Consider the following 19,889-nt stretch of genomic DNA (forward strand, 5'->3'; position numbering starts at 1 on the left):
AATCTCCCTATTGCAACAGAAAGCTGCTAGACACAGCTACTTTGCTGAATCTGGGTGAACAAATGCAGGTGATTCTGTCAGTTGGCAGAGATACCAATACGAAACCAGGCCGGCTGTTTTAGTTAAATGAGCAGTCAAACTGTATGTAAGCTTATGTTTCCAAACATAGGTCTGTGCCATATATTGAGGTAAGTAAAACCAGATCATAATCCTCATCTCCACTGAAACTATTTGAAGGCAGAGCGAACATTTTGAAATGGCGACTGCATTTTAAAAGACCTCTGAAAGATCACAGAACCCAGACATTCAAGAAAGTTTTCAAACCACAGGGAAGATAAGCCAAAAACAAAGCAGCAGCGGCTAGACAAACCTCACTTGAAAGGCTTGATAACTTTTGTCTGACTGCTTTTTTCAGAGAAAGTTAGAAGCTAGAAAGGCTTTTCTGCCCTCAAAATCTAATAGAGTGATCCTAAAATTAAGGGGGGGAAAAAAAAAAAAAAAAGAGAGGGAATGACAGTGACAAAAGCACAGACATTTTGTCAGTATCCAGGGAAGTCTGACAAGCAGCAGCAGAAAGCACAGATCAAAAGAACACATAAGTTCTTTTATTGTAGAAAATACCTAGAATTCCATGTTTATCTTACCACAATAAGCTACTGAATGGTTATCTAAGCTGCCCTTGCTTTGCCAGGCAACGCAATACATCTGTAGGTTTTACCCTGCATTAGTTTTAGTCTGCTGTGTTCAAAATGCTACACAGCAAGTAAATCTAATCTAAAAGGTTATATGTCTCCTTAGGAAAAAACAGTCTTCACAGAGAGTGATCACCTTAAACAGAAAATCTTTTTGGTATCAACTCGGAATTATTTGCCCCACTTTCTACAAATAAAATCACATAGCTGTGATACATCACAAAAAGCCCAACAACTTTTCTCTCTAGTAACACATCGCTAATAGGTATTGTGAGAAATCCACAAAAGTACATTAAAAAATCCCAAACCCAACATGAGAAGCATCTCACAACTACCTGTTTGAGTACTTTTTTATTTCCTCAGTTTTCCTTTTATAAACTATTAAAAGTTTCTATAAATTCCAAGCTGGCTTTGCCAATATAACAAAGTCGCAAAGAAACCTACCTAATGTATTGTAAGTGGAACTATTCTTGGCAAAGTAACATCTCTGAGACAGGTTTAAGTCATGCAGAAACAAGACTGAACTTGTGAGTTCACAGTTTCTTTAAAACAAAGCAATACCTGCTGTCACAGCACAAAGAAAAAAGATATCTCAAACCCAAAATATTACAGCAGAAGCAAGAGAAGACATGGGGAAAAAAAGCAGCTCACTCATCTTCACTATCCAAGTATCTTCGGAGTAGAAGTCTATTGTTTTCTAAGCCTTCAATTCAGAAGAGGCCCACAACGTAGCAGTTACTCCAGAGTCCTGGAGGACTTACAGTAAATCGATTAAATCTTATGTATAAACACTGTAATTAGAGAAGAAAGCATCTTGGGTCTTGAACAGCATATGACAAATTTTGAAACTATGAGATTAAATCAAACTGTATTTTAACATGGTTCAAGGGAAGCCTTTCTTCTGTAGGCTGCCAGTCTTCCTCTCAAAAACATACAGTAACTCTTACAGTAACCTGAAGTTTTTTGTGCCTTCCAGAGTCAACCTAAAAACACGTATAGACAATAGGATGATAATAATAATGAACACTTAATGACATTGCTTCTTACAGGGAGCAGTCTTTTGAAAAAAATAATCTACCCAAATGCTTCCACTAGCTCTGTCACAAGACCCACAGAGGAAAGCCCTGGCTCTTCATCAGAGCTGTACCTGGCTTGCAGAAGAGGCACCAGAGGAACAGCAAAGAGCTGAGAGGCTCCTTTTTCTTCTTGGCTGTGCCACAGCAGCACGAGTGGTTACCTCCTCCTCAAAATCCATCCTGTTGGTAGCAGACTGCTGCCAGCATGGAGCAACGAGCAGCACAAGTCCCTCTTCCTCGTGGTGCAGATTTTCTATAGGTGTGCATATGCAGCAGAGCCTCATCTGATGTGAAATTTCATTACACATCCGGGAGTATGAATGACTCATATATAAAAAAATACTGGTTTCTCATGGTTGCATGCTTGCATACGGGTGGGGATTGGCAAATACACATTTGCACATGGGCTAGAACTACCCTTTTGTGTCAGGATTAATACCCAATACCAAGGAGGTCATGATTTAGCAGTGAAAAAAGAGGGTAAAACATGCACAGTAAAAAGACATATGTAAAAAGTGCGATCAAAGTAACACAAATAGTTAATGCTATGGTGAAATCTCTTGTGGAATTAAGCTACAGCAAAACCCAAGTATCATACCCAACCTCTGTAACAGTCCTGCATTACTAAAAGCTATTCATCGGTCTTGGGAAGAAACCTGACTCCTACTTGCAGTAGGGTCCCAGGCTCAGTCCAGGATTAACCCAGTTGGTCAGGACTGGATTAGAAAGCCATAGCTGGGCGTCCTGCCCTCGCAGCAGTGCCCGTCAGCTGCCGGGTGTGAGGGAGCTGTGAGAGCCCGGCATGCTGGGGGGAACACCAGCAGCAGCAGGTGCCTGCAGGACCTGCCCATGCGGGAAGGCGCCTGACACAGTGTCCGGTGCGGAAAACACTTGGTAAAAATAAAATAGAAGGGAAGTACACATGAGCCAGAAATTAAATGCTTGCATCTGATATCAGAGGAAGAGCACGTCAGTCAGACAACCTGCTAAGTGTTTGAGCCAACTGTACTCCGGTCAGCTGGAACATTTTTATTGACATAAATACCAGCACCATGAGGGCCAAGAAAAACATTTTGTGATCTGCGCCTCCTCACTCCATCCCACCCCACCCCACCCCTCTGCGATGTTCAGAAAGGAGTTCTTCACTGATTTCCACAAAGCTTTTGATGGTGTTTCTATCACACGTTTTCATTTAAATTCTTCGGTGACAGACACCTTACTAATTGCCTGTGGTAACACAGAGAGAGTCCCCAGGCTGTGTAGCGCATAAACCTTTCTTGGCCCCACCTACTCACACAGAAGAGCACCAGGAGCTGGCAGAAGGCACCATCCTGCTTGTACCCCCAGCACTGGATTTAGTATTAGCCAGAAAGATGGCAGCTTGAATTAGCAGATGAAAACCAGTTCAAACAATAGTGATCCTCAGTAAAAAAAAACAAAATACAGCCAGCAGTTACTGACAAATCATGGCACCTGTGATACCATGGTGATGCCAGTTTAAGAACAGAAGAATGTCGAGGTTCTCCCATATCCCTAGGTAATAGATGCTGACATAATGTTGCCTTTTTAATGCAAAGCTATTAAACAATTTTAATATGAAATTGCTTTTTTAAAAATAAAGAATGCATGATATGCATAATGAAAGAATGAAATTAGTACACAACATCTGCAACGTTTTGGAGTGGGTTTTTTTAAAGACTTCTAAGGAAAAATACAACCTAGAACACGAATTTACTGAAATTATCATTTATCTGTAAAACTAATAGGAAATAAAAGAGTTTTTTTAAGATCCACAGCAAATTTTATAAATGTTCTAGCTTTTCAGGCACAGGTTTTTAATGGAAGTGTTTGTATTCCATGTATATTTTAATTTTTTTTACATTATGCTAAATAATTCTTCCTTCCAAACAAGATTTACTGTTATTTAAATCAACCAACCAATATCATAAAATTATTTATTTATTCAGCCAATGGGAAATAAATGCCATTTCTTCTTATTCTAATCAAAGTCAAATATTTGTTCCTTCTGTGAGTAATTTATTACTAATTACTACACTCTGATGTATGGTATTTTATGTTACTAAAAACAGGGCTACAAATTAATAAATGCAGCTAAAATTATGCTTTCAAAGCACAGAAGAAGAAAGCCCAAAGCTCATACATAGACGTTGACAGCAGGTCTGTTTCCAGACTTTAGACACCCACATAGCCACAAAAAAGGTGCAAATTGGAAAAGCCTCTGCTTATTCATCTGGTAAAAAGTGTATCTGGAAGTGAATTTGTCATGTAAAATTTAAAAACAGACTCAACTTCTCTCAAATACAAAAAAATGTTTTAACTCTTTGTTTTTCAGTGTTTACTTCTACCTCTTGCTGCCTTCCTCCTTCCTTGGAAGACAGACATCTCCCTCCAGACTGAAAAAATACTTGAGCTTCAACTGAAACTGAATTACAATTAGTTTTTCTATTCTGAATTAAATCAATGCAAGAACATGGAGGCAGTCTATTAAATGTATATGTAAGAAATCTAAACCCCTTAGAGGCTGAAATATTCTTAAAACTTAGTTGAGCTCTGGAATTTACAGTCATGAGACATTAACATAGTAAAGAATTCAGCAATCCAAAACAGAACTGGACATTCCTGCAGGTATCAAGAAGATCCAGTCTTACAACTAACAAGAACATAATTTTGGAAGATAAAATAACTCTCAAGATGTGGGACAAAATAATCTGTAACTAATAAAGATCAGAACGTACATGATGCATATGGCCAATTATCCAACATTGACCTCCTGAGTGGTTGTTAGAACCTCCTTAAGAAGCCACGGCAGAAGCCATGGTGAAAACATATTATAGTCTTTCTGGATTTCAGACATAACCTAAGAGAATAGTTTCTCTATTCCTTTCTTTAACAATCAATTTTGATTTTTAGGTGGTTTGGGGTTTTGGTTTTTTTTAAGTGAAGCGTATGTATGGCAGTGTATTAATGAGCCAGTGAAAACCTTTCCTAAATTTAAACAAATTACAATGCTCAGTGTTTACTAAGGCAGCAATCTTCTAGTGAATGAACAGAATCACTACAATCCTCAACACAAGAGACCACACAAAATACAGTAGTACAAAAGGTACTAATTAATTACAAAAAAAAAATGCAAAACAAAAAAAGGACCCTTCAAAACAATCTCAACCAACCAAAAGTCCCTGCGTTGGCTTCATGTGTCAAGATGCAAAACTTAGTATCATCAGATTCTGAATTTACTGAACTGGCACAATTCCCATAATTGGGTGAATGTTCAGAACACACATTTCAGTGGCTGCTGTCTGAGTCACAGGTGTTGGCTTCAGTTTTAACAATAGCACTGTTTCTCCTGGTGTACTCAACCCGTAAGAAGAGAAAAGAAATTGGAATATATGTTCATTAGCTATTTGCTTGTCTTATTTATTCTTGTTCTCTTACTGGAGCCCAGAAAAGAGATTTAAATTCCAGGGATTATGGTTAAACCAAGCCAGTTAATCAGGTGACTTCGGTGCAACCTGCCTTTGTTAGAAACTCAACTGAGAAACGCTGTAATACAGCAGCAATGGTTCAGAGGTGCCTTTACTTTGCTAATGACTGACATAAATACATACTCCCCTCCCAAGTGACAATGTGCAAAGAGCACAAAAATGTTCCCAGTGGGAAGCTAACCAGACTATTCAGCTGAAAAGAGAACCCAAGCACATTCACAACCATTTGCAGGGAAATGATCTTAAGACACAGAAAATATTCATATTGAGGCTAATCACAGGCTACAGAAGGCCAGGGAAGACATGGTGTAACCTCGGCTCTACCACCAGCATGATCTCTGGCCCACACCCAAGACCTCTGCCAGTCTCTGATGCTCCTCATCTGCCAAACAAGAGATCTTTACACCTTCTGTAACACACCTCCAGAACTATGGACAAGAGAGATGACTGCTCAAAAACAGCATGGCCAAAGATGTCTGTAGATCAGGGCTTCATTTTCACTTTTGTCACAAACTTCTTGTGCTCTCATAAGTAAATAAGAGGTTTGAAATGAACTTTGGGGCCACTGACAGGACCCATCTGGAATGGTGCTCTGAGGATGCCTCCCATGTTGTTCACCCCTGAGCTGGGCATGAAGCACAGCAACCTGAGGTGCTTCGGTTTAAAATTAGAGTTGGAAAAGGAAGCAGTGGCAAAGCACCCTTCATACACCAATCTACTTCTGGAAAATATGTAAAGATTTGGGGGAAGATTTGGCTTTCTGGCTGCCTAAGGCACATCTCCATCTCCGAGCACAGGACCTTGCTAACCAGGCTAAAGCAACATGCAACACGGGGCCAGGGCTGTGTCTGTCACTGACTCCTGAAACTGCTGCCAAGAAAAGAGCACAAGGTCTTCATGGCTAGGGAGATGAGGTTCGTTCATGAACCACAAGGCTCCAGAGACCAAACCCTGTAACATGTCATTGCCCAGTGGCTTGCCTTCAAAACAGAAAACGTAGGGTTTGCCTATCCCAAATGCCTCCAAGAGTCCCCAGAGGAAGGAGGGCATCAGACACAGGTTCAGAGGAGGAAGGAGGTGCCTCTGCCACAGGGGTGGTCACTACCAGGCCACCACACAGGCCATGGGCTCACTTCTCCACCACCGCTGAAGAGTTAGTCCTGCACTGAACCCAGCCACTGAACAAAGCCCTGCTGACTGCTTCAGTGCAGTTTTTGGTAGTCATCTACAGTGGCAACCCAGAAAGCATCAGGACTAAACTAAGTACGTTCAAAAACACCTTTGTAAATGCCTCAGGATATTTTTGGCCAGAAAAGCTTAAGTTTCTGAAACCTAAGGAATCTCAGGTGTCTACAATAACTGGGACAGGTTTCCACGGGCAACTCTCTTGAATGCAGCTGCCTAAACTCTGCTTTAAGGTATACCCAAGTCCTAGATTCTTTATTGGATCTAACCCTAAGTACTGAAACAAGATTACTGAGCATTTATTCAGTCTGTTGAATAAAAAGGATTCTAAAAATAATTTGTCATAAAATTAGATTAGAAAAATACACTTACAAAATTCACATGAACAAAGGTAAGCACGTAACAACTACCTGGGACTTCTGAGTTACAAACAATACATGCTATTTAAAATGCAGAGGCGTTGCCACAGGAAAAAAAGTTACTAATCCTGTTGGGGCAAAGTAACTGCGCTGGTGTGTGGTTTGCATGGGGGGAGGGATGGAAAAAGAAAAGGAATTGCTTTATTAGCCTTTTTGCAGCTTTGTTTTGTTTGCTTTTTTAAAAGAACAGCTTTTTAAAATTACTTTTAACTGATAGATATAAATGAAGAAACTTATATTTATCAAAGCAAGTATTACCACTCTAGCTAAACTCCACTTACTCCCAGATACCTTAGGGACAGTACTTTAACATGTACCTTAATATGTTGCCTTACTTTTTGAAACTAAAGAGTAAAATTGGAAGACTTTCCACTGAGACATTCTACTAGGAATACTCTATCAACAGTTTCACTTATAGTGAATACAAAGTCAATCCACTATACTTTGCTAATGAACTAGCTCTTTGTTCATTTACCTATCGAGCTATTTATAAATATCTTGCAATCATAGCATTATCTGGGGGATAAAGAGCATGTTTCAACTCAGAACAAATGGACATGTCATCTCATGTCCTTCCATAAACAAAAGCTAAGGGCTTGGAATCCAGAGGAGATTTAAGCTTGTAATCATGTTTCATATGTTCATTTTCATAGATTTGCTGAGGTGCTTTTAACAATGTAAAATAAGAGTAGTTGCCCTTAACATACAGGAGCTCTGGAAAGCAATAAACTGTTCTACCAGATGGTACATGAGGCAGGGGACACATGTGGATGCTGCGGAGGGTCCCCCCTTCCTGAATGTGCATCGTGCTCCGTTTGATTTACAAAGACTATGCAGGGAGGAGGGGAAATTGCATTCTCATTTGGACAGGGAGGTAGTACTTCTGAAACTTTTTTTTTTCCCCTGAGAAAATACCTATAACCTATGCTGATACAACAGCGAGTTCTAGCTGTATGACACCGATCTCTCAGATAAAAACAGGCATTTCTTGATGACACATTATATACAGCAGAATGTGAACCAAGTAGTAATTCAATGAAATGGGTTTTCTCAACTAGAAGAATATGCAGCAACGTATATCCAGATTAAAAATCACATTCTCCACAGACACTGTGTACATTTTAAAATCAAATGTGATTTTTTTTATCTCTGTTTTTTAACTGGTACAGACCAGAAATGTATTCATGCAATAGTAACCCTAAATCAATTTCTCCCTACTCGATCCCATGGCACCAACCAACAACGTGTAATGAATGCAGAATATGCTACCTCATTTGACAGATTATGATTTGTACATATTCTAGTGCTAAATAATTAACATTCAGACTTTGGGAGAAAGATTAAATTGAAATTAATTCTAAAATATACTGACTTAGTTTCAAACTATAACTAGGAGTAAAAGCAAAAGAGTTGTGACAAAAACAGTTGTCTTCACTTTGTACTCCCTTCAATCCATTCACTTTAATAATGCATACATGTGCCAAGAAAAGTTTATTTAACGTTGCCTGATCAAGCAATGTAGAACATCAGAAAACCTTTACACCCTGTTTTTTCACCTGGAATTAGATAATGTGCTTACCATACTCTGCAGCCTCCTCATTCCCTAAATCCTACAGAGGATTTACAACGAACTGAAGTTCTCTCGAGTTTACATTTTTCAGGTGTCTTTAGGCAGAACCTAAGATTTTTCTCTTTTCACATTTTTAAGCTTGGACATTAACTACCGCAAGCCCCCACCCTTTCCCACCTAGATCTAACCCTTTTCACACTGAGCGATTTGAACGATTTGAACCAACTAAACTCTGTAGCCCTAAACCTGTTTCCTGTTAGGGTATCACAGCAGTGCCAGTGGGGGGGCTATCCCTTAACTACTGATGTTTACTTGATCCATCGTGACTGATACAAGCACAAAAGTGGCTGCAACTAAGAACCCAGGGATTTTACTCTCTCCAGAGGGACTGAAAATACCCCCTTTTGTTTATACCTAAAACCCAAAAGTCCCAATAGCCTTTCTGCTGCTGGACTTTTACCTCCAAATAAGTTTATCCTTGACTAATGTACTTTTACCCAAGAAAAAAATCAATTAAGAAATGCCCCAGTGTGACCCTATCATATCAAAGCACATACTCAAAAGTCAGTTTAACCAGCTGATATTATGATCCATTAAAAAAAAAACCTTCGGCATTTTTGCAGATATCAAATCCTGGCATAAATGCTGTTGTAATTTTTGGGTTCTATTTTAAGAGTTAAAGGAGAGACATCTGGCAATAATCTACAAATAAATACAGTGTCTCCATTCTTAGTTTCTCCTCCAAAACACTACCTAGGACATTTTTGCAGCATGATTCATATAATCAACATAATACATTACAATACCTTTCAAATAATCCTGAATTCTCAGATCATTCAATAAAGAACTTCTTTTCGAAAGAGAAGAGGGAACATGCCATGCCAGAAAACTTACTTTATTGACTCAGCCCTGCTGCCAGGAGGAACAATGTGGTGAAACAAACGCCACGATTTCAAAAGCATTTTTTTACAGCGACGGCAGAGAGAGAAAGAGGCTTATTTACCAAAATGTGAGGTTCCACAGGTGAGGCCAGAGACGGTCTGAAATCCTCTTCCTTTAGTTCCAAAAGTTTTAAATTTATGATGAAGCCTTTAATAATCCTTTCGAGCTGCCAGGTAAAACACACGCCATATCTCAGCCGTATTTTCTTTTGCCCTTTTGCAGCGTAACTTTCTTATTTGCATAAAGCTTAGTTCTGGCCTATGGGACTTTTTGAACATCTACATGTTAGATTAGCTGTCTTGACATGCTCTATCAAGCATGACATCATGGATCTCCATGGTAACCTTAACCATACCTGCCCAGATGCCAGAGTTACCTGTCATGTTCAGACCTAACTGAACATTACAAAAACCCCTCAACCACCATTTTCTAGGCACTCAGCCTTACACAGGCACCAGAAGGCTTTTTCTTTTAAATTGATGGAAATCTAATTTCATTTGCCAATAAATTTGTTTTTCACAGAGCACTGGCTGAAACACTAGAGCTGTTCCCGACCCTTCCACACCTCCCAGTGTATTTCCTACTCAAACAACAAAAGAAAGCTGTGCTAAACATCTTCCAGCTTGTTTTTTTTACTGCACGCTCATACGTTCCGGCTCTGAAAAACTTCCACACACTCATTTTTGCTCCCTGCCCTTCAGAAAGTTTTTTTTTAGCGAGGTGACTTGTAAAACAGGTTCACGGCAGGGATTACCCCCTCCCATGGCCAGGTTAGTATTTTAACCTCTTAATTGCTAACTCTTTTTCATCTTTGTAGATGCTGTCCCAGCTTTTACACTTGTTCCTGCTCTTTCCTTCTCTGCTGACCACAGTCAGCCCCACCTAAGCAGGTGACCATGTCCTGCCATGAGCCCAGCAGCAGATAATTCGCACCATCTCAAAATTCAGAAGACCATGTTTTCCTCCTTCCTTTATTTTTTCTAACTTTCCTGGGGATTACGTTAGCGCCTTTCTTTCATTAATGCAGATGAGACAGCCTTGGCAGAGGCAAGGTATCCAAAGCTCCTGCAGAAACTTGTATTACCTATAAAAAAATATTTTGCTCCTTGGCTTTCCAGGCTTCCAGGTGGAGGGAACTCTGGTACCCAGCTGTGAGGTTGTCTTGCAAGGGGGAAAACCCGCAGCATGAGGATGAGCCGCAGGGCTGTGGGTCCCAGAGTTGCAGCTGTGGGGTACTGCATTCCCCTGAAGGCATTTTGGGGTGCACAAGGCATGGTATGTCTGCACTCACCCCGGCTGTTGCAAACTCACACCACAGTTCACCACACAGACCAGCTTAGCTACAGGTTATTTGATTTGCGGCAGTATCCCAAGGCCCTTGTACAAATAAAGACAGCCCTGCCTCTGTGAGCTTTCCTCTCCAGAATATTACAAACAGGACAACAAACCTGCAGGGTGGAGGAGGGATGATCTGTGTGCACAGCTGGGAAGTTTCAGGTCACCACATTAGTTAACCATCAGTAATCACCGCTGGCATTTTACCTGACCATATTTCTGATTTGTGGCAAGTTATCAAGAGTAGAAACCGGTCCTCAGGAGGCACATCCAGGGAGGGATTTATCTGAATAAATGAAGCTTGGAGGAAACCATTAATACATAGTGGAATATATGGATGACATTCAGAGCTGACCTTGGTGGTGGAGGTGATACAGTATGATCTGACATCAAATATTTTTCCTGATGTTTATTTTCTGCAAACCAGGGATCAGTTTGCCATACTCAGATATTGATGGTTAAAACAGACAAGAGAATAAAGTCCACAGAATAAAGAGACAATTACGAATCTTGATTTTCTGGCCCATTTTTGTTGGTTATGGACCTGACAGGGTTTAGAGCAACCTGCAAGGCAAATTATATGATATCCAAGGGACTATGTCCTGACTGTAAGTATTGGGATATTTTATGTTCCAGCTGCACCATTTGACATAGAGATTAGAAAATGGTGTTGCATTTGCTACTACACTTGATAGATCTCCCACAGTGGGGAAATTTCCACCATGGATAATGTTCCCACCTTCCAGATATTGGAACAGCTAGAGAAGTAAGAAGGGAGGAAAGGAACCTGGAAAATAAATCAAGACATTTTAATTCATGTCTTCCCATACATCTTACAGATTTTGTATGTGACACATGTTATATACACATACCTACTACATGTGTATGTAGTTTGTCTTCTATACCACTACTACACTCATACATATATAAGGGAGGAGAAAAAGTATGTATGCTAAACACACATATACACCCTCTGAAGGAAAACTATATCATGGTCTTATTCATGAGGCAAATAACAAAGTGTGCATTATACATACACACACACACACAGAGCTATGTACATATATACATACCTATGTGTATCTATACACAGATACATATATACACACAAACACAGACTCATAAAACAGATACATACATGTGCATGCATAGACACAATTGGCAAGAAAAAAACCTCTCTGAACTATAATGCCGTGACCGTAATAGTCTTACTTCATCTGATGAGCCAGACTGTTAATACATTACATTTCAACTACGCAAATTTCTTACAATCAACTGGTATAAATTATTTCTGCATGTTTTTAATGTGGTTTCTGTTCAGTTTATCCTTTTTTTTTTTTTTTTTAAGTTATGACGAATGGATGGAGTCTTCAGTCTTTCCATTACCAAGAAAGGTAGTTTGGTGGTCTAATAGTAATTTTAAAGTTATTTTGTTTTAAACTTATGAAAAAACTCATTACATAAAATATATATGTCTAATCATCAAAAAATAGACACAGGAGACATTCGCATGAATTTTACCCTCAATAAATTAGCAAGGATGACACATTTTAAACAAATACCAGGAACAGTTACTGCATTCCTTCTGTAATTTATTGCCTTCAGAAAAGGCTCAAATTACAAAATGTGTAGGGTGTAATGCTGTAGGCTGTTCAAACTGGGTTTGCAGTGTCTGCAACACTGGAACTAAATATTTACATGACTCCAAAAGATCTAATCTCTAGATTTCACCCCCCTCCAACCCCCTTTATTTAATTTGTATGCTATCTTTATCCACCACCCAGCACATTCCACACAGTCACTAAAGTTCATGGAAGAGATAAGTGGGCAGAATCAAGACTTTCAAAGGAAAGGAAAAAAGCTGTTTAAAAATAAGGAATAGATCATCCTTATTAGAGCTGAAGTCTTACAGCAATTTTAGTTGGATACATATGAATTCTAGCAGTTGCGTTCTGAGGTACTGATAGCACCTGGGATCTCTAGAGACCCTGTCAAATAGAAGTTGTAGGGGGAAGTCACCAAATGACAACCTTTTCCAACATCAAACCTGTAACAATGGTCTGATCTCCAAAGTTTTGGAAGTCTTCAAAAGAGGCTGGGAATTCAGTAAGAACTCCCATATCACAGTATTTTTCCAACTTGTTTTTACTACTTATTTACAATTAATTTGCTGTTAGTGCTGAAATACCTATAAAACACCAAGGAAAAAAAAATATAAAATATTTGCTGCCAATAATTTATTAAACTGAGAATAATGGGCACAAGATTTTTGAGCCTGAACTCTAAATTCTGCTGGTTGACTGAAAAAAAAATGCATTATGGAATAGAAGGTAGATTGTCTGTAAAGCTGAACAGATTAAACTAACATTGTACCCAAAACCAGAGCCCAGAGTTAGGCTGTGAAGAGACCCTTGCATGGCATTCCCTGAATTCAGAAGGTCAGCGTGACAGCAGCCTCCACCTGCTCCGAGAAATACACCAGCGTGTCACGCCACCTTACATCTACTTTTCACTGCTGAAAAGCAATGGCAGGTAGGTGAGAAGCAAATCACCTTAACATACGCTGCTGACAGACAAATGTGGATGTCAAAATAGCTTGGAGGAGGCAGATACCTGTGGATGAGTCTGTTCTGTTTGTATTAAAAGACTCAAAAATAGAAAAGAAAGCAAATGAAAGGGTAACAGAGCCAGCTAAAGCATACAAAGTCTACAGATACTTTCTTTTCTCCTGAGCAGTGGTGCCAATACTGAAAGTGTAACAGAAGTTAACAGCTGTTCCATATTTTCCCTTCAGCTGTGAAAAGTAGATGGAGACCCATATATTAAGGTAAAGAGTCTCACCTTCATCCCTTTCTCCATGTATACTCTAAAAAAAATGGAAAGTTCTTTAAAAATATCAGTTTCCACAAACAATTCCAAGGTAGTATTGAATAGTTTAATTTTTATCATTGTTTCTTTGAATTTCAAGGGAGCAACTGAATCTTATGCTACATCAAAAAAATCCGTTTAATGCTTTGTTACATTCTCACCTTTTGTAATGAGGTAACACTCAATTTCACAGGATTTATAAGGACTGTTTAACAAAAAGCAAGACATGAATTTGACTTTCATACCTGATCTCTCAGTCTCTCCTGGTGTCCCATTATTGCTGTAGCATGGTGGGGATATTTCTGTTTCAGATGCTCAAGAAAAGCCTCTCTCTTCCTGTCCATTTCCGAGGTTTGCATTCCCAGTATTTCTTTGGAACTGCGAGGGCCACCTACTGTATGTCTTCGAGGGATGTTGCGGGTGGACTTTGAATTAGAAGAAGTGTGACTGCTTGGGGTCGAAAGGAGCTCTTTAGATCGGAGACATTCTGCATCGTCTAGTGATGTTACATGCAAACTGTTTTTTGCCTGGTCTGAAAAAAAGAAAACAAACCCAAACAGTATATTATAAGAAATTAATCCCAACATTCACATTGACAAGAAAAAGAAAATAATCAATATAAAAGCTAGGTTCTTTTAAAAGTCTGGTAGTGTTCAATGGCATGTTCTGCATCATTAGGCCTATACATGTTGCAAGAAGTGGCCTGGAAATAATCACTTATATAAGCTATTCACAGTACTTACATACTTTTAACACACAACCACAGTATTGCCTCACGGAAAAGTGAGCATCATTAAAGTAGATGTTCCTCTTATATCATCTTTACCACTATGTCACTTGAAAAAATGATCTGACAGGGCCCTTATTCCCTGACCTTTAAAATCTACAGGATGCTTTCCATGAGAAGAAGCAGGTTTCTTCAATAGGCTCCAGTACACTTAATGGCCCTGTAACTAGTATCCTTAAGGATAGCAACTGATAAAATTCCATTGACAGGGAGACTTGAAATCCTTAATTTTTTTTCTGTGTGTTTTCAGCATGCTCTGAAACACCTATGAAATAATAAGAGGGCTTTGGTAGCTTTTTTTACCGATTTCTGACTGTGGTCTGGTTTTAAATTTCATGGGTCTCCCTTGGATTTTATACGTCTCAGAACAGTGGTCTGGAAAATACTACATCAATTTTTCAATAAACCATTTCTTAAGAAACAGAAGAAAAGCAAGTTTTGTATGATACAAAAAGAAAAAAAAAAAACACCTCAGATAAATTTTACAACTTTAAAATCTACCTTTAAGACCAAAGACCACGACAACATTTGTAAAGAGATAGGCAGACACTGAGGGTATGTAAGTGCTGGCTTATCTTCAGGTAACTGTGTAACACAAACCCTATGGTGCATGAAAAAGTGTAGTCTGAAGTCTTGTTACCTAATACCTTTGAAAAATCCCTCACCCCTTTGTCAGCAAAGAAAAAAAAAAAAAAAAAAAGAAAACCCACACCAAACCCCAGAAGCATTGAAAAGGCCTCTCTCCAGGTCTGATGTGGCCTTCCCCATCTTACACCACAGTATCAGACATCCCTGTGAATGTTAACCCTTTACAGCACCTTCCCAAGAGCAGGAAACTCCTTCCTCTATGTGTTTTTAATACATCTCTGTTTCTCTTTGTCTGACGCCTTTTGCCTCGGAGCCCTTTATCCTCCCAGTGACTGTCTCCCCCGTGTGCTGCCATTTATATGGCACTGCTGTTTGGAAGCAGGCATGTATTCGCTTCTTTTTATGGTTCAGTCAGTCAGTTTGACACCCTGCCTACCACTTGCCTCAGGATTTTATGCTGAGGATTTTTCAGTTTGCTGGTGTGTGTTGTCAATTGTCTGCCAAGTCCCACATAACATCAAGCCTTGGTAATAAAGTAAATCCTCTATCAGTGGAGGTCTTGTCCGGTGTGACGTCCCATCAATTCACACGGGGAACCAACTCCCTTGGGTTTCACAGGACTGGGCCCTGTAAGGACCTTAAAGACTTTGCATGTTTCTGTAAGCTCCCTGTAATGCTCAAGGACTCCAAAGTATCAACAACACCCTCTCGTTTGCATTCATGGAAACCTATCCCAAAAGCATAACTGGACACAAGAGCCCAGATTGCAGGTGGCACCACACTTTGATAAGCACAGATCCAGGCATGACTTTGGAAGCAGGTTTGGTCAAGGGGGAAGTTTTACTCTCACTCAGATTCAGAATGTCATCTCTGATCTCCCGCAGCACCTTCTAAGACCTTAGTAGAAGCACAATCCTGGTTAAACCTTCAGAGTAGCAGTTTCACATGTACATACACACACACGCTCTCACACTCAACTTTTCCAAGCACAACTAAATTAAAAAACATCCAGTCTCACTGATTACTGAAAACTCAGAGCAGCAACCACCAGGTACACTCAGCTTGTTCGAGTGGCAAAAAAGGAGAATTTTGTTTGCAGGAAGTTAAGTGTGGCTACTCCAGATACACTCAGTCAAAATGGTTTCTGAAAGCTATACAGTAATTTCAATGGATTTTACATGGGAGGAAAAAGAGGTGGGATGGGGCTGGCTGGAATTTACCATCTTTAATTTGTTGCACCAAGAGCCTGGAGGTTATATCCCTGAGACAGTTGGAACAAAGGCGGTAAACATAAATATGGGGTTTCCTTGAAGCTCAAGGGAGTCTGTGTGAGCGTGGGTGACTGAATGCAGCAATTTGGTATAAACCCTTAAAGTATGGTCACAACAGCAGTTTCAATCACTGAATTGGTGGCAGGCACTTCCTCAAGAAGGCAGGTAAACCTACACTGACAAATACAACTGAGAGCTCATGAATGTGTATTTCAGGTCCTAAATCTCTCTCATTCAAAGCCTTTCCCTCCTCTGCACTTAAGACATTTCAATAGTTTAAGAAAAAGCCAATTACTTGAAACATAAAGAGATATACCAAGTAAAGTGTTTTACCACTATTTGTTATTGAGCGAAACCTTGAGAAGGAATCAAAAATAACATATTTTTCTCATATTATATTAGAAAGACCAACAAATTCTCTTATTTTTCTTTCATATATTTGGAAAATACTGTATAAATATCAGTGAAAAGAAAGGAATGTAAACTATGCAAACTAATTGCTAGTCTTGCCAGCGAGCTGACCTGGGCATTCAGCACAATTCAGCAGCATTACAGCACACAGCAGCACGTGACTTTCTTTGCAAACCAAACTCTCTGTAACGTTTGAATATGGGTCTTTCCCCTACTAACGGCTGAAAAAAATCTTCCTTGGCCACTTCCTAGGTAGGGACAAGTGGCTTTGATGGCAAGGTTAAAAGCTGGCATGATGAAACCCCTGCTGCGTACCTCAGGGCACATAAGCTCCACAGCTGCTGTGTGGGCCACAGTGCTACAGGGAGGAGAAACTGAGAGAGGTTTTCTTAATGTTGGAGTTGCCCAATAACAGCGTGAGCAAACTTTCCGTATCTTCCAAGTGAAGATAATACGCTTAGAAAATTAATCTGCACATATAACTATGAAATGTGTGAAGGATCATGTGATAGTTCCCAGAAGACAGCTAAGAGTAGGCAAAGGATAAATTATGCAAGTACCCTCCCTGGAAAAGGAGTAAAGAGAAGGCAACGGAAAACACAGAGGTGTGAGATAAGCTTGTCTCCCTCTCTCCCTCCCTCATATTCAGAAGCTAAAAGCTGAAGGTCTTTCTATTCAGTAAAGTAGCAAGTCTAGAGGGCAACAAAAAGCAAGACTTGCTGATTGACAGGAGAGAGCTTTCGTTATCCAAAGGCTTGAGTAACCCTTACGCTTGAGTTGCTTCTCTGATCTGAAAACAAATTTCAAGATTTCTTAACATTACCCATTGCTACAGTGGACATAATTACAGGAAAGGCTCAGGTCTGCAGTGTAGAAGCAGTATGTTTAGGATTATCAGGGAGATTATAATGGATTAATTGCTGTGACCTAGAAATTTAAAAAAAAAAAAAAAAGAGGAGGGAAGGAGGGAAGGAGGGAAGGAGGGAAGGAGGGAAGAGGGAAGAGGGAAGAGGGAAGGAGGGAAGGAGGGAAGGAGGGAAGGAGGGAAGGAAGGAAGGAAGGAAGGAAGGAAGGAAGGAAGGAAGAAAGAAAGAAAGAAAGAAAGAAAGAAAGAAAGAAAGAAAGAAAGAAAGAAAGAAAGAAAGAAAGAAAGAAAGAAAGAAAGAAAGAAAGAAAGAAATTCTTCTAAATCACACCCTCCATGAAGTCTACAAAGGTCAGGAAAGTCACTGCTTCATTACTTTAAATGTTATGAAGATTTTAATAGTCCTGTTTTGCAACCCAGGTGACACGAGAGAAGAACATTTTCAGAATAATTTCGGGAAGGAACAAGTATGGACCTGACCCATACTGATGCTATGAAACTGAGCCCTGAAGCAAACCACATTCAATACTCAAAGTGTAAAAAAGAATACAATTTTAACAGCGTGAGTCAAACCCACCTCTGTTATCTTTATGCTAGCACTAAATTTGAGATTATTTGGAATCTGTCTAATTTACTCCACTGCCTACAATAAGCTTTCTTTCCAAGGAACTTTCAAATGTAAATTTTGGATATGGGCCAAAACTACTATATTTGGTTATAAGCTTCCAGCATTTTGAGGAATCATAGGATCGGTCTAGTCAGACCTCTCTTCTTCTAGCTCCACATGTATCTGAGACAGCTTCATACAACCCCTACAGAAGAAATATGTTACTGAAGGCTTTTTTTCCTCCCCTATTCAGACACACCCTTTAAGTGAAGATTCCCATCCTACTAAACATAAACATACGCAGACACTGATGCACGTGACTTGCACTGCCCAGTATTTTAACTTAAAAATGACTGAAAAGAGCATCAAGCAATTAATGAAGCTCCAAGAAAAAGAGTATTTTTTTCTCCTAAATTCTCGATGCACTATTTCCTGGTATTACATGCTCGTAAACTTGTGTGATTTTGTTTAAAACCACAGGTACCCAACCATGCACTATTTGTTTCACAGAAGCACAGTAACACAACTTTTTCTGAAGTGCTTAGGTGAAATACAATACACATGAACTGGGAATGTTCGCAGGTGCTCCACAAATACTATAATAGATACGGATTAGATTAGGTATTTGTCATGCTACCTGAAATGTTATGCTCCACGTGGAACAGCTCACGTAGAATCCACCAGGAAATAGTTTTCATTCGCTTTTAGACAAAATATATAGTGCAACAGTAACTGTACAAATGCACCGCAGCTGACCCGCCGTGAAAACCACACTTATAATTTCTTGGCTGCGCTCCAAAACAAATCCAACTGGTTTCACACAAAGTAAACTAACCCTGTGACAATCTGCCGTGAATCTCTCCCTTTTAAAAGACACCCCGAGGAAAAGATGAGCTCAAAGCTACTTTTATGAAAGAAGAGCTATTTCTCTGCCATAGGTGAAGCACGCAGAGCACTTAAAGGGGACGTGACATTATTTCACCCCCACCTCCACACCCCCCCCCCCCATCCCCCGCGCCTGGCGGGAGCAGCACCCTCCGCACCAGGCAGCGTCCCGCAAGCGGTGACAGCACCGCAGCGCGCTCCCTGCTTTCCAGGCTAGACACAAATCTCTGCGAAGAGAAAGTCAAACTCACGAAGTCGGAGTGTTCGGGAAACCGGCAGAGCCATCGGCACAAGAAAGGCGAGCTTTTCTCCCCCCGTGCCTTCCGCCTCCAGTTACAAAAGGCAGCAAGGAGGGGCACGCTTCAGCGCAGCTTCAGCGCAGCTCCATCTTTGCCCGGTTCTCTACTTACCCCTCATGGGGCTGCTGCCGCCCGTTGAGCAAGCCAGGCACAGCTCGGGTTTCTGGCTCTCCTTCGCCTCCATTGTCCCTGCCTACCGCACAAGCCCCCCTCTCCCGCCGGGCAGCCGCACGGCCCGGCCTGTCAGCGCCGGTCTCGGGGAGGAGAGAGGAAGCCCCCCCCGGCGGAGCGCCCCGCATGCCGCCGTGCGGCAGCGGGGCGGGCAGCGCCGGCCGGCCGCGCCCCCCCCCGGGCCCGGGGCCCCCGCAGGTGACGGGCCCCTCGGCGGCCGGCGACCCCCCGGCCCGCCCGCTCCCCGCGGCCGCCGCGGCCAGGGGGACGCTGCGAACACGGCTACAGGCCCCAGCCGCTGCCGGAATCCGAACCCGTAGCCTTTTAAATCTCTGTCGTGGGACAAAAGCCTTTCCACGGAATATTTTTTTAAACTCGTAACCACCAAGCCCACAAGCATTCCTGATAAATG

The 19,889-nt window shown here is 40.7% G+C and overlaps 1 protein-coding gene across 8 annotated transcripts in view; it reads right to left on the reverse strand.

Moving 5' to 3' along the window:
* KIAA1217 (KIAA1217 ortholog) overlaps positions 1-19,583 on the reverse strand; it is a 183,238-nt gene extending 163,655 nt beyond the window's left edge. For 7 of the 8 annotated variants that reach the window (XM_074900147.1, XM_074900145.1, XM_074900144.1 and 4 more), the window contains exons 1-2: positions 19,418-19,583; positions 13,839-14,125 (exon numbers count right to left, since the gene is read on the reverse strand). In XM_074900147.1, the coding sequence (XP_074756248.1) occupies positions 13,839-14,125; positions 19,418-19,490 (360 nt within the window). In that variant the 5' untranslated portion in view covers positions 19,491-19,583. Of the gene's footprint in view, positions 1-13,838; positions 14,126-19,258; positions 19,361-19,417 lie in introns of those variants that run through there. The other variant, XM_074900143.1, reaches the window with a different exon arrangement.
* Positions 19,584-19,889: the final 306 nt, after the last annotated feature.

This window comes from Athene noctua, chromosome 2, assembly GCF_965140245.1.
Source record: "Athene noctua chromosome 2, bAthNoc1.hap1.1, whole genome shotgun sequence".
Classification (NCBI taxonomy): Eukaryota; Metazoa; Chordata; class Aves; order Strigiformes; family Strigidae; genus Athene; species Athene noctua.